At 45.6% G+C, this 12,887-nt stretch overlaps 1 protein-coding gene across 1 annotated transcript in view; it reads right to left on the reverse strand.

The window, feature by feature from the left end:
* Positions 1–621: 621 nt before the first annotated feature.
* The window catches only part of ZXDC (ZXD family zinc finger C), a 65,867-nt gene continuing 53,601 nt past the window's right edge, over positions 622–12,887 (reverse strand). Inside the window, exons 6-10 of the mRNA XM_029601368.1 lie at positions 11,908–12,587; positions 10,844–10,925; positions 9,894–10,066; positions 3,339–3,440; positions 622–2,056 (exon numbers count right to left, since the gene is read on the reverse strand). Coding sequence (XP_029457228.1) covers positions 1,970–2,056; positions 3,339–3,440; positions 9,894–10,066; positions 10,844–10,925; positions 11,908–12,587 — 1,124 coding nt within the window. The 3' untranslated portion in view covers positions 622–1,969. The remainder of the gene's footprint in view (positions 2,057–3,338; positions 3,441–9,893; positions 10,067–10,843; positions 10,926–11,907; positions 12,588–12,887) is intronic.

A 12,887-nucleotide genomic window follows, 5' to 3' on the forward strand; every position in this document is an offset into this window, starting at 1 on the left:
AATGGAGTAAGGCAGAAGCCAGGAGTAGTTTGACAGTGGCACAAGAGAAAAATCCCAAATGCGCAGAACAAAAAGGCTGGAGTAAAGAACATAAAAAAGCTTTATTAGAGATTTTTATTTATTACAAAGCCAAATGAGGTCCCTTCTTGGGGGGGGGGGGGGGGGGGGGGGGGAGATAATCGATCCGGCTACATAAACCCATCCTAAATAGAAACACTTCTTTACCATTTTTCACTCACTTAAAACAATGGGTTTCATTTGGCAGAATATAAGTCAATCTGCACAGTAAAAGACGACCAGGAGAAAGTAAGCGGTATACTTTCATTCAAGTTTGAGACATTAAAACAAAACCTATACTTATATGTACCCCTCCATTCATAAAGGCACAGAAAGATTTCTGAGTAACCCTGTATGATGTTCATAACCATAACTGTAAATATTAAATAAATATGTGCAAGATTTATAAAGATCACAAAATTCCTTTGCATGGCATTTCACACTATAAAAATATAGATGCTGTTAATTCAGAGTGCACCAAAATTAAAACACAAAGAGACAGACAACCCCAATATCAAATACCTAAGCATGATTTTCTAGGCAGGCAAGTACACTAATAAAGACAAGTCATGTAATTTCTTGAATGCTTGTTCAATGTTTTTTATCTTAAGTCAGACTTCAGACCACCATCTAGACTTAAGTTCAGTTCCATGTGTTGCACACTCTTAATTTCAAAATAAGAGCTTCAACAATTTCTGCTATCTATAAAACGAGTGCTTGTTGTCCTCCAAAGCAGCAGCACACCTCCAGCATGTTCGGTATTCCATTCCATTCCAGAAGTAAAGATCTAACAACGGTAGGGAATGTTTGATTTCACAAAAATCAAAATTAATTGAATACATCTATTTTATACTAAACCCAGATGTGTAAGTATATTTCAGAAGTTCTCAACTTCAGTCCTAAAAGGCTACAAACAGACCTGGTTTTCAGGATATCCACAATGAATATTCATCAGATGTATTAGTAAACTCTTTTTCAAAGAACCATGTCAACATGGATGTTTTGGTTAGTCTGAAATCTAGACCTGCTTGAAGCTCTCAAGGACAGGATTTAACCACCCCTGCTATATACACCCATTTACTCAGAGCCTTATAAAGAAATTACAACACACTGTTCCCACCCCAAAGAGCTTACAACTAAATCATTGTAGGCTTAAGGCACAGGGAGGTAAAGCAACTTGCTCAAGATCAAACTAAAGTGGCAAAAAGGGATAAGAGCCCATGAGAAACAGCAACTCTGGCTCCCAGTGCCTCAACAAGCACTACACCACACCTGCATAAGCCATGATTTCAGAGTGCAGCCTCACAAATGCAACATGTTCAAGATCAAACTGAACTTTTTATAGATAGGAACAATTTCCTCATCTGCTCTGCTGCCGAAAAGCAGCAAGCTACTTAAAATGAGCCTTTGTTCTACTGATTATACCGTGTCTTCTAAAGTGAATACTATAATGTAATGCATTTTAAATGTGTCCATTAAAGTAACACACACAGATGCGGCAATAAAAGCAAGACAGACAGATCAATGGCAAGCTGAAGAAGCCCTGTTCCTTTTCTACCTCCCAGCTTCTAGAGAAGTGAAGTGCAACAGGGCTAAAGCAGCAGTGCCTTCAGTGAGCACAAAGACCGTTTCTTTTTGATGGAGTAAGGCAATTGTTTCCTCAGGCACTCTGTTGTAATTCCAAAAGCCAGTAAGAGAAATGCTTCCCGGGCATGCGGGAAGGTGTTCAGAAGATGGCATGGGGCGGTTTTCATCCCAACCATAGGCAAAATTCTATATCATCTTTCAAAAAAAAAAAAAAGTATGAGTTTAATTTCTTACAATTCTTTGGGAAATAAAGAATTGTCTGATAAGCTTTAGTTTGTGATCATCTGATTGCATCTTTCATTTTCCATTTAGAGACAAGGCTATGTTATTCCAGGTCCTGTAAGTTTATGGTGCTTCCGGTAAACTGAGAGTTATCAGAACCAGCATCATCCTCCGCCGGTGTGTGAGAATCCTGTATATAGAGCAAAATAATTTATTTCATAGTGCTATTTTAAAACAAATTATGATAATTAAAAAAAAAAAATCAGATAAAGTAAAAACAAAGTTTTAAAGAGGCAGCTCCTGATTCAATTCCCCTCAACCAACCCCCCAACCCAATGTTTTACCAGTTTATTTATGTATCTGAAACCTCTATATCTTAGCAATGTGCAGCTTGGTGCTGGAAGCCAAAACAAAACAAAACTGCAGTACTTTATCACCACAGCCCCACCTGGCCTGTAGCATTACATATCTGCTTCTGTTTACTACTTCATAAACATGCATGCAGATGACTTCCCTGTAGCACAAGGAGTCTTGGTGACCTTGTTTAGGCCACAAGGTAAGGAGCAGAAAAAGGACTACGGTTACAAATCCTACAGCTAGAAGCAGGACATTCCAGTAACTAGTTCAATTCTCTACCAGACCAAACGTATTCTGAAGAGTAGATAATGAGAGAATCTAATAAATATCGGCACTCCATCATACCTACCATGTGACAGAGGCTGGCCAAGGGCACCGATAGCCTGTCACATGGTAAGGGCATAGGGCCATCGGCGCCATTTTGATTACTGACAGCTGACGGCCCGAGAGCAGGAGATCGCTCCCAGGACCCCAGGGAATTTTGGCAAGTTTTTTTTTTTTGGGGGGGGAGGTTGCAATGAATTAAATTTGAAGGGTTGGGGTGGGTTTGGGGGTTTGTTTGGTTTTTTGTTTTATAAACCCCCCCCCCCGGGTTTTGGGCTTCATTTGGGGGGGGGGCAGATGAAATAAAATCAGCCCGAAATGCAGGAAAACGAAATTTCCCTCGGCAGGCCGATAAAGACCGAACCAAAAGGTTCGGCTGAAAATTGAATCTGATTGGTGAATGAAAGAGGAGGCGGGCTTAGCCTTGTCCTCATTCACCAAACATGGAAAAAAAATAAGACATCCCCTGAAAATAAGCCCTAACCTTTTTTTCGGAGCTATAAAAGAATATAAGACCTGTCTTATTTTCGGAGAAACACGGTACAAGGCTTGAGAAGAGGTGTGGATATTCTTTCCTCTGGTTCTATACCTGCTTTCCCCTTTTAGTTTGCATGTTAATGAAACAGAAAAAAAAAAAGTCCTATAAAGTTTAGAGACTGCCACCCCCGAGTCATGCACAGGTTATTCTCAAGTACTGAAAGTAAGTCCACATTTATGACCCCACTTGTAAGTGACCTGGATTGGCCATGGTTAGAAACCCTTGATCTGACTCAATATGGCAGTTCTTATACCTGAAGGATATGGACAGGCAAGTCCACTGTCAGCTGTGAATGTGATGTGGAGGTCTGAGAACTGAGCTGAAATGGCAAGTCTCCTTCCCCAGGAGGATCGTCCTAAAGAGAAGGGACAAAAAGTACCTGATGAAACAAGGCATTATGAATCAGCACTGAACCCCCCTCCCTCACGCCATGGCAGCAGGTCTGGAACGTCTAGCAACACATCCCCTATGTCCAGATCAAAGTGCAAAGGTTAAGTAAGCAGAAATTAGTCACGTTCACTGTAAAATTCCACTTGTGTTCAACCTGTTTCTGTCTGTACTTTACCACTTTTTTTTTTTTTTTTTAATTCTTGATTTCCATTTTTTATTTTATGTGAGCCTCAGAGCAGATTACACAGCATAGTAAATGGCTGTAGAAAAAGATCGAAATGGGAATATCCAGTCTGCCTAGCAAGCTTTTTAGAGTTGTAACTGCCGCTCCTTGTAGGTTCCCCCTACACTGTTTAGGGTTGTAACTTCCGCTCCATGCAAGTTATCCCCAATGCTTTTCTTGGAAGCAAAATATAATCATTTTGATGCGGTTTTGGGTTGAACCACAGTGCCATAGGTTGCGAAATTGTTTTGATTGTCTTCTTACCAATAAGGGATTGCCTGTATCTATCCCATGCTTTTTTCTTTTTTAAATTTTGCCATTGTCTTCACCACCTCCGCTGGAACAGCATTCCATGCATTCATCACCCTTTCTGTGAAAAATGTTCTAATGTTTCTAAATATACCTCCTTGCAGCGTCAAGCTGTGACCCCTAGTTTTACAGCTTCCACTCCACTGGAAATGTTTTTTGCATTAATCTTTCAGGTATTTAAATGTCTGCCCTCTAGGGCAGTGTTTAACCATCCTGTAGGCTCACCTAACTAGTTGAGTTTTCAGGATATCTGTAAAGCAGAACTGCTTACATGTAATAGGTGTTTTCAGAGGACAGCAGGATGGCAGTCCTCACACATGCATGACATCATCGAATGGAGCCCGATCCGTAACTTTGATCTCAAAGATTCTAGAACTTTCAAACATGTCCTACTGAGCATGTGCAGCTGTAGTTATCACCCGGCTCCTTAGGCAGAGTCCCTCAGTCCATGATATAGCTCATACATGGAGAAACTAACTCACAGGGGAGGCGGGTAGATTTCATGAGGACTAACATCCTACTGTCCTCATTAAACACCTATTACAGGTAAGCAAATCTGCTTTCTCAGAGGACAAGCAGGATGGTAGTCCTCATACATGGGTGATTCCCAAGCTATAAGCTGTCCAAACAGGACAAAGCAGGAAACCACACAGTGCAGAAAGTACCCCCTTAGGCCTGTAAGGCAGCTGACCCACAAACGGGTCTAGGCAGAAAAAGAGTTGGGGTCTATAAAGAGAAAACCATAGAAAAGAGACACAAAACTCCAATGTGTAGCAGACGCCTAAGTCAGGGGAGCGATGTAAATGCCAGCCAGAAACATACTCCACATCATGGAAAACATTACAAGCAGGGTTACGGATCAGTAAACCCTTATGACAGTAGTCTAGAACCTCCTGGATATAGGAAAAGGTCTAGAGAAGCAAACGAGAAGAACTCTTGGACGAAGACTGCATATTTTCCTCCAGTGTTGCAAGGCAATTGAAAAACCAACTGGAGTCAGAGTTTTCCAGAAAGAAACTGCGGTCCACTGGCATCTGAAGGACAGAATGCATTTGCAGAAGTGTGCCTCATGTTTGGCTGAAAGGCACAATGGGCAGAAAAACCCAAGCAACGCTCTGAAGAATAATCAGCAATGGCAGGGTCTGTGACAGATCCTACATGCCAAAGTATCAGACATAGCTGACCATGCAGGACAGATCAAGAGCACGCAGTCCAGTAAATGGAACCAGGACCCTCCTGTCCACAGACAGGGTTATTCCTAAAATTTATTTATTTATTTTGCATTTATTTGGGGAAGTTTAGCTTGCAAGCCAGTGCAACCAAAGAGTAGCACCTGTGTTGTGGGGGTCCCTCGACCCCCATCTCCCTCAGCCATGGATATGGCAAAAGCTTGAAAGGCATACTTGCCAATTAGATGGACTAGAACCCTCCTCACTAAGCTAGGGTCCCTGCAGGCAAGAATGACTCACAATAGTGGTCCTCCATGAAAAACCCTCATTGAGCTCAGCAGGTATCAAAGGTGACTCCTGGAAGGAAGAAACCCTTCCATCTTCACCGGGGAGCTATCCCAAAGAGAAGACTCCTAGTACGAGAGGGAGACCGAATCTGGAATGGCTCCCTCACGAAATAGACCTAAAAAGAGCGCTACCGCCCGACCAACTCTCAGATCCCATGAGGAACAGAGAGCAACTCCAGTCAGAAGCAGCGACAAACCCTTCTCCAGGAAACAGAGTGAGAGACATACATTGAAGGGGTAGACAACCAGGTGTCCAGGGGACCCATAAGGGTTAACCATGGAAACCCAGTCATATCTCCCTTTCCTGAAGGGACAGGAAACAACAGGGACCTCCTTATCCCGAAAAACCTTCCAACTCTCCTGGTGAAAGTTGGGTTACTACAGTCACTGATCACTGAGGTTCAGAAGCGACCCAATCTGCTACTTGCAGCCACTTTCAGATGGGGTAGGCTATCACGATAATCAACAGAAGGACCCCCAACAAAAACAGTCCAATGACTGCCACTGCTGTCCCCCAATCCTGGCCTACAAAGAGATGCCCCAATTCAAAAGAATTGAGGCTCCAGTTCAGCGATAAACCTACATGGGACGGAGTCCGAGGGGCTTCCCCTAAAAAGGGGATTTCTAACTCGGGAGGGGTCGAAAGACAGTCCTCTTCTGAGGAAAGGGAAGACTCCCAACACCACCCTCCTGGTCTCCACTCCCACAAGGGTTCAACCAGGAATGCAGTCTTAGGTCAGTCCTGAGGCTGCGGCGCACAACCTGTTGTGCTCACCACGAGGGAAACCACACCCACCCATACCTTAGAGGGCAACTGAAAATAGTGCCCTCCACTGTAAAAGCACGTTGACCAGTACTCAAAGTGGTATTCCATCCAATGGATGGCGGGACACCTACGAACCCACTTGCAGTGTTTGTGGGTAGAATTCCACGGCATAGCAAGGATCGAACACCACCTGTCAGAGTTAGTGGCTGTGCGCTGCCAAAAAGCAATCACAGAGTGCTCCCTAGCATCTTATGGTGCAGAGTAGATGAGGAGGCTGATACCTTGACACAACAATGGCAGAAGCCTAGCATGGCTGTGTACTGCACTGACAGAGAAAGCCGCCTGCCAGCACCCAAGGCGATTGGAGTAGATGATCTCTGCCATACCCAACCGTGCATGCTGCACTCCACTGTTGCACTAACTCCCAATGGAGTGAACAAGAACAGTGCGGTGTCCCCAGTACTTCCGTGGTTCTGATTATGGCATGGTGGTGGGTGGCTTCTATGGCATTGCCCCATAGTACCCCCATTACCTGATAACATTCCAAAAGCCTGAACACAGCCTTTGAAATTGCATCAGGAATGGCACACCACTGTTTCCTTTATGGAACAGTAGCAGTGAAGTCCATGGCGATCGACTGTGCCCATAGTGCTCTGCAGTAGGGTCCTGTAGCATCCAACTGCGTCTTCTGGTGCCCACCATGGTAACGGTTGTGGTATGTACAGAAGCTATCTGTAAATTGCAAGCACATGTACCAGGGATTTTAATTGTCTCGGCGCATGCGGAGCCCATAGCACACTTGTGCTCACCAACAGTGATGCATCAATGGCACCAAACGATGAAGCACCCAGGGCTTCAATGGTGCTTGACCATGCCCTGACCAGTTTGGCAGTATATAGTACCATCCTCAGCATCCAAGGCACCTGCGGACATTGACCAATGACACCGATAAAGACCCAGGTGCCTGAAGGCATTGATGGACCGGCAGTAAAGAGGATGCCAAGGGCACCTACAGGGCAGAGGCTCTGCAGCCCCAACACGCTTCATTTGTGCCCAAAGGTACCGATGACTGCTGGCACCATTGACGGCTCCCTTCGGTTCACCTATATGTCAGAGGTTATTGATGCTGTGAGCTCGATGGCGCCCCTCACCAGCAGCTATGGCTGACGATAGTCTTGACAGCAACCCTAGCATTCATTAGCACCAATGGTGCACGAAGTAAGGCATGGCATCTAATGCTAATGCCAGCGCGGCCACCGCCGAAACCATCGTCCTGGCCAAAGTGCGAAGAAGATCATAGAAGGCATCCGCACTATAAGCGATCACCGCCTCCAAGCGACTCGCTTGGCGTGCTTCTTCCGGCGACAGAGACTCATTGGCCAAGAGCTGCTGTGCCCAGCGGAGACCTGCCCGAAGGGAAAAATTACTACAAATCGCCGCACGAATTCCCAATGCGGAGACTTCGACGATCTTTTTCAGCTGCACCTCCAGCTTCCTGTCTTGCAAATCCTTAAGAGCAGTACCTCCGGTGACCGGAATGGTGGTTTTCTTTGTGACCGCTGCTACTGCCGAGTCTATCTTCGGCATGCGCAGCATGTCCAGGGCGTCCTCCGGTAAGGGATAGAGTTTATCCATCGCCTTCGCCACCTTCAGCCCCAAATCCGGAGTGTCCCATTCCTTAAACAGCAAATCCGAGGCAGAAAAATGCAAAGGGAAGGATGAAGGAGGCCCCCGGAGACCCAAAACGACCGGATCAGTTACTCCGAGCCGGGACTCCTCCTGCGGCACCTGGATCCCTAATTCCCCCAGAATTTCTGGGATAAGAGGTCCCAGCTCCTCCTTCCGAAACAAACGGATTACCTTCGGGTCATCCCCCTCGGTAACATGGGCCCCTCGGGAACCCAAAGCCCCTTGGTCTCCGTCCCCATCAACCCTCCTCGGGGGCTGGGACGGAAGCTCTGTATCCCCGGACAGGTCCTCCGGCTCATCCGTGTCCGTGGTCGATTCCAGCTCCCCCCTGGGAACAGAGGACCGGAGTGGTCGAGCCCTACTCTGGCCCTCTGACCCCGGACCTGGCTTGGACCTTTTCTCTGCCCGAGGCCCCGAATCCGGAGTGGAGGTCTCCCATGCCCTCTTCTTGGCCCGTCTATGAGCCTTGAAGGCCTTATGCATAAGCAGAACAAACGCGGACCCAAAGGACGAGTCTGAGGCCTCTTCTTCCTCCCCCTCAGAGGGATGTGGAGAGAAAGCCCCCATGGCAGAAGCGCAACTGTCCCCCTTGGGACCCCCCCGCTGCAGGGATAACCTCGGCGGAGGGTCGTCCTCCCCCTCACATGCCGGCAACGTGCCTGCCGCGGCTTCCCTCGGACCTAAAATGGCCGCTGTTCCTGCCGAAAACGCCGGCGAAGAAAACAAAATGGCGCCCGGACCCAGCGTCCCCGAAGCCAGCCCCGCACTAATCGCTGGCCTGCCGACCTCTGGACAGGCGTGTACCTGCCTGCTGCCCCAGGACCCTGCCGGCGTCACGGACCCCCCCTCCCCGCCGGAAACGCATGACGAGCACAGGCTGTCCCTTGACAGCCGCGTGGCCACGGACCCGCAGGCCTGACATGCAGCTCTCCGCGGCATTGCGGCCCCGACGAGGAAAAAAGGGTAGGCACAGTACAAAAAAGAAAAGATCTCCCCAGCAACGGTAGTCCTCTACCTCCCCCCCTCACAGGAACAGGACAGGAGAGACGAGGCTCAGACAATAGAAGAAAAAAACAGGCAGTACTTTTTTTTTTTTAAACAGACAGTTACTGGTAAATCAGGTCCGGGTCCAGCTGGGGGGAGGGAACCGGGCACCCCGATGTCACCCCCAGCCCTGATAGACGCTGACAGTGGAGCTCCCCCACGTAACAGCGGCCTCAACCAGAGGGGATGATCCCCTCAGGACCTCACTACCCTCTGGGAGGCAGGCTCGGTGACCAGCAGGCAAGCCTCTGCGGTCTGAACCTCAATCCGTCGGCTTCCTACTCTCAAACTGCTTTCTCTTCCTTTTTTTACATACTAACTACCACCTAAATCTAGGCCTCAGCACAGACTGTAGGTTTGGCACCCTCTCCACCTGCTAGGAGACAGAAGAATACTGCCGGACTGTAGGTGGCACCAGCCTAGATATAGGCGGAGTTTTTGTTTGTAAACTTCTGTCTCCATCTGCTAGAGGGGGGGGCCAAACCCAGGAGTCTGGACTGATCCGGGTACGTACAGGGAACAAGCTCTTTATTACAAATAATTTTCGCTTCGTAAAGGTGCTGGACAGTGTGCATATACAGTTGAGAATTTTCACTTTTCAGTCAGCTGTACTGACATATTGCTTGAAGGATTAGCCTTGCACTTGGAATACAGGACAGATTTCCTTCTTCTGATACAGTCCATACCAGAGTCCCTGGCAGAACTTCCGACCCAAGTACTCACACACAGCACAACAAGGAAACTGGTCATGCATGACAACTCCCTCCTTCTCTCTCTCCCAATAAACCATAACAGAATGGCACTGCCATATAAGCTATGAAGAGTAGCATGTTTACTCAAGGTTTTTGTTCCCTTTGTGCTCGACTCTTACCTGCAGTAATTGGATCTGGACATACTGTGATTCTGTTGTTGGGTCTCTCATTGTTAGGCCTCCATTTGGCACTACCACACTGCTAGAGAATCGGCTGCTGGTACTGGCTAGTGAAGATCCTGTTGGACTGACTTTACCACTTTTGCTTTTTCTCTGAGATGAGCTTGATATGCCTTAAAGATACAATTCAATCTGAACTGTTCAAACCAGACAAATGTATAAATCTCTCCAAAACGTAGAAAGTGGGTAGATATTACAAAGTACTTATAAAAACATGGACATACCTAGATATTTGCCTTCGCTTAGCCACACCCAGACATGACTTTCCAAGGAAAAATAATTGTTTAAATCAAAATGAAAACAAATCCTCAGATCAACTCTTAAAATTAAACAAGTTTGCAACTGAAGCTGAATTTCTCTGCAAGCCATTTATAACAGTTGAAGTGAGAATCTGTTTTCACAAATGTTCAACCCCCAGGCTATAGAATAAAACTGCCTTGCTATTAAGAGAGAGTCATCTCAGCTTGGCTGTGAAGGACCACTACCCAAAACATCTGCCACAGCATAAAATGCTGAGAAAATCTAAACATACAATACAAGAACTATCTTAACACACCCAGAGCACCTTTTTATCTCTACTACCATGGTGTGATTATTCCAGTCTTGGTGCCATTGTGTAATTTATACCGTGAAGTACATACATACCATTTTCTAGGATTGTAACTACTGCCCTGGGAGAGTTGAACCTCAGCCTACCATAGCCTAACAAATCCTTTATATTATTCCCTTTAATCAATGTACCCAACCTAGATATGAAGACACCCCATCTATCCCTATCACATCCCCAGATATAATGGAATCTTTCCTACCAATGCTCCTGATTATGCAATCAAAAAGATATGACTTCCAATTGCATTCTGTCATGTCAAAAGACATTCTGTGATGCTTACCTGTGCTGCTACTCCCCTTCTGCTTTTTATTCTTAGCTAACTGAATGGCTCTGTAGTCTGTTCTTGCTGATCCACCACTTTCCTAAGATAAATAAGGGGATGTAAAACAAAATTTACTCAAAAGGAGCATCTGCAAGATGGAGCTGCTGGTATGTGCATTATCCAACATTAATAAGACACTCTAAGATTGCAGAAACCCTCCAAAGCTGCTGAAGAAATGATCAGTAGGATCACAGGAGCGATCCACCAGCAGGACCCCTTTTTAAGGACTATACCTGTTCAAAGCAGAATCCCATTGCCAGAGTTTTGTAACTCACTGCTCAGAAATCTGCAGCATGAAAACTGGGCCTCTTACTGTTCTCAAGACAACAACTCCAAGCAGAGGAGAGACTTAAGAGCACCACGCAGGGAGTTAACATTTCCAAATGATATTTAAAATGTCCTAATGTAGTTCTTGAAACCCTAGTGCTAGAGTACTCATCCCCTTTCACCAGCCGGGGGATGAAAGATTTCTTTTTTTTAAGGTAAAAATTATGTTGATGAAAGACATGCAGACAGTAGATAAAACTGAAGCTTTGACTGGAGTGACTGCTCAATTTTTTTTTTTTTTTTTAACTGGCCAGTTTGTTTTAATAAGCATACAAGCAAACATGAACTTGTGCCCAGAAAATCCTATTTACACACCTTCCTTGAAGTACCTGAAAAAGCTGAATATAAATCAAATAAATAAATACACATTATGCATGCAATAGTGTCTTCCATCCAACCTTTCTAATATGCTATACTATAACCACCTCCTCTCCGCCTGACACAGGTATAAGTGACCTCTAGACATGTTACTACAGCAGAGAACATTAAGGGAACTTTTCACCATTTTAGGAGTGCAAACATCTGATCAATATAAAAGGGTTCTGCATCTTTCATGGGGGTAGATGGAACATGCATCTGGGCATATCGGAAAGAAAAGGTCTGTTGACAAATTGTTGAAAGCACTGTTTCCTCCCACTACATGCAATGAAGATGTTTCAGTCATCTGGTAAAAATGAAATATGGTTACTGCATACCAAAAACGAGGTGCCAGTCACTGTATTAAGATCCAGCTCCTTCTGAGCACTATAGCTCCCCGGAGGGTTGGCAAACACAAACTGTGTCACTACTTTACTTCCTTCCTGCTGACCAACGTCTGAGCTACATTCGAGGTTTCTCTCAACTTTAACTGGCGTCAGCAATTCAGGAACACTGCTGCTTCCACTCAAGTTACTGGAAGGAGTGAGAGTGGTGGTGTCTATTGTTAAATTATTACTGGATGTCAAACCCTGGAGATCTTGACCGGAACTGCGCATTGATAAGGATGCCAGAGATCCCAGAGCTTCTGCATTTACAGTCTGCACATCCTCCAGATTTAAAGTGCTCTGCTGCAAGACAGTTGTAGCTGTTCCGAGTAAGAGAGAGCTGTCCAGACTGTGTGGAGTATCATTGCTTGTGACCAGTATCAAAGGGTCAACCGTTTGTCCTAAAGAATGGTTACTGACAGAGATGCTCCCTCCAAGAGTAGAGCCCACTGAGGAAACATCAATAGTAAGAACTCCTGAGTTGACTAGAGTCATGTCAGCTGCAGAGCTGTTGCCAGGCACACTGGAAAAGAGAGATGCAAGATCTAGGTTGCCGAGATCACTTTGCCCAGAGCTGGTGAGTTCGCTACTTGGTGTCAGAGAACTGGATGCTTCAAGCTGTGTTAGTAGATCTGAAAAGAAATACATTTGTGATGTTTTTAAAACGTATAAAATCAAGAGCATGTTGAAAAACTATGACAGATGCATAATTTTACATCTGTTAATCACCAGAAACAGTAAGTTGACAATATGGGCCTGTATTCAAGCAGGACCATCAGTTGCATAGTTCCGCCAATGTCAATAGTTTGCCTTTATAGCAAGTTTGTACTTCTGTTCCTGAGTAAAAAAAAACAAAAAAAAAACAATGCAAAGCACACTGCTCCCAAGTACCACACAGTTACACCAAATGGAGTGCTTCAGCATGCCAAAAT

The sequence above is a fragment of the Rhinatrema bivittatum genome, chromosome 4, assembly GCF_901001135.1.
Source record: "Rhinatrema bivittatum chromosome 4, aRhiBiv1.1, whole genome shotgun sequence".
NCBI lineage: Eukaryota > Metazoa > Chordata > Amphibia > Gymnophiona > Rhinatrematidae > Rhinatrema > Rhinatrema bivittatum.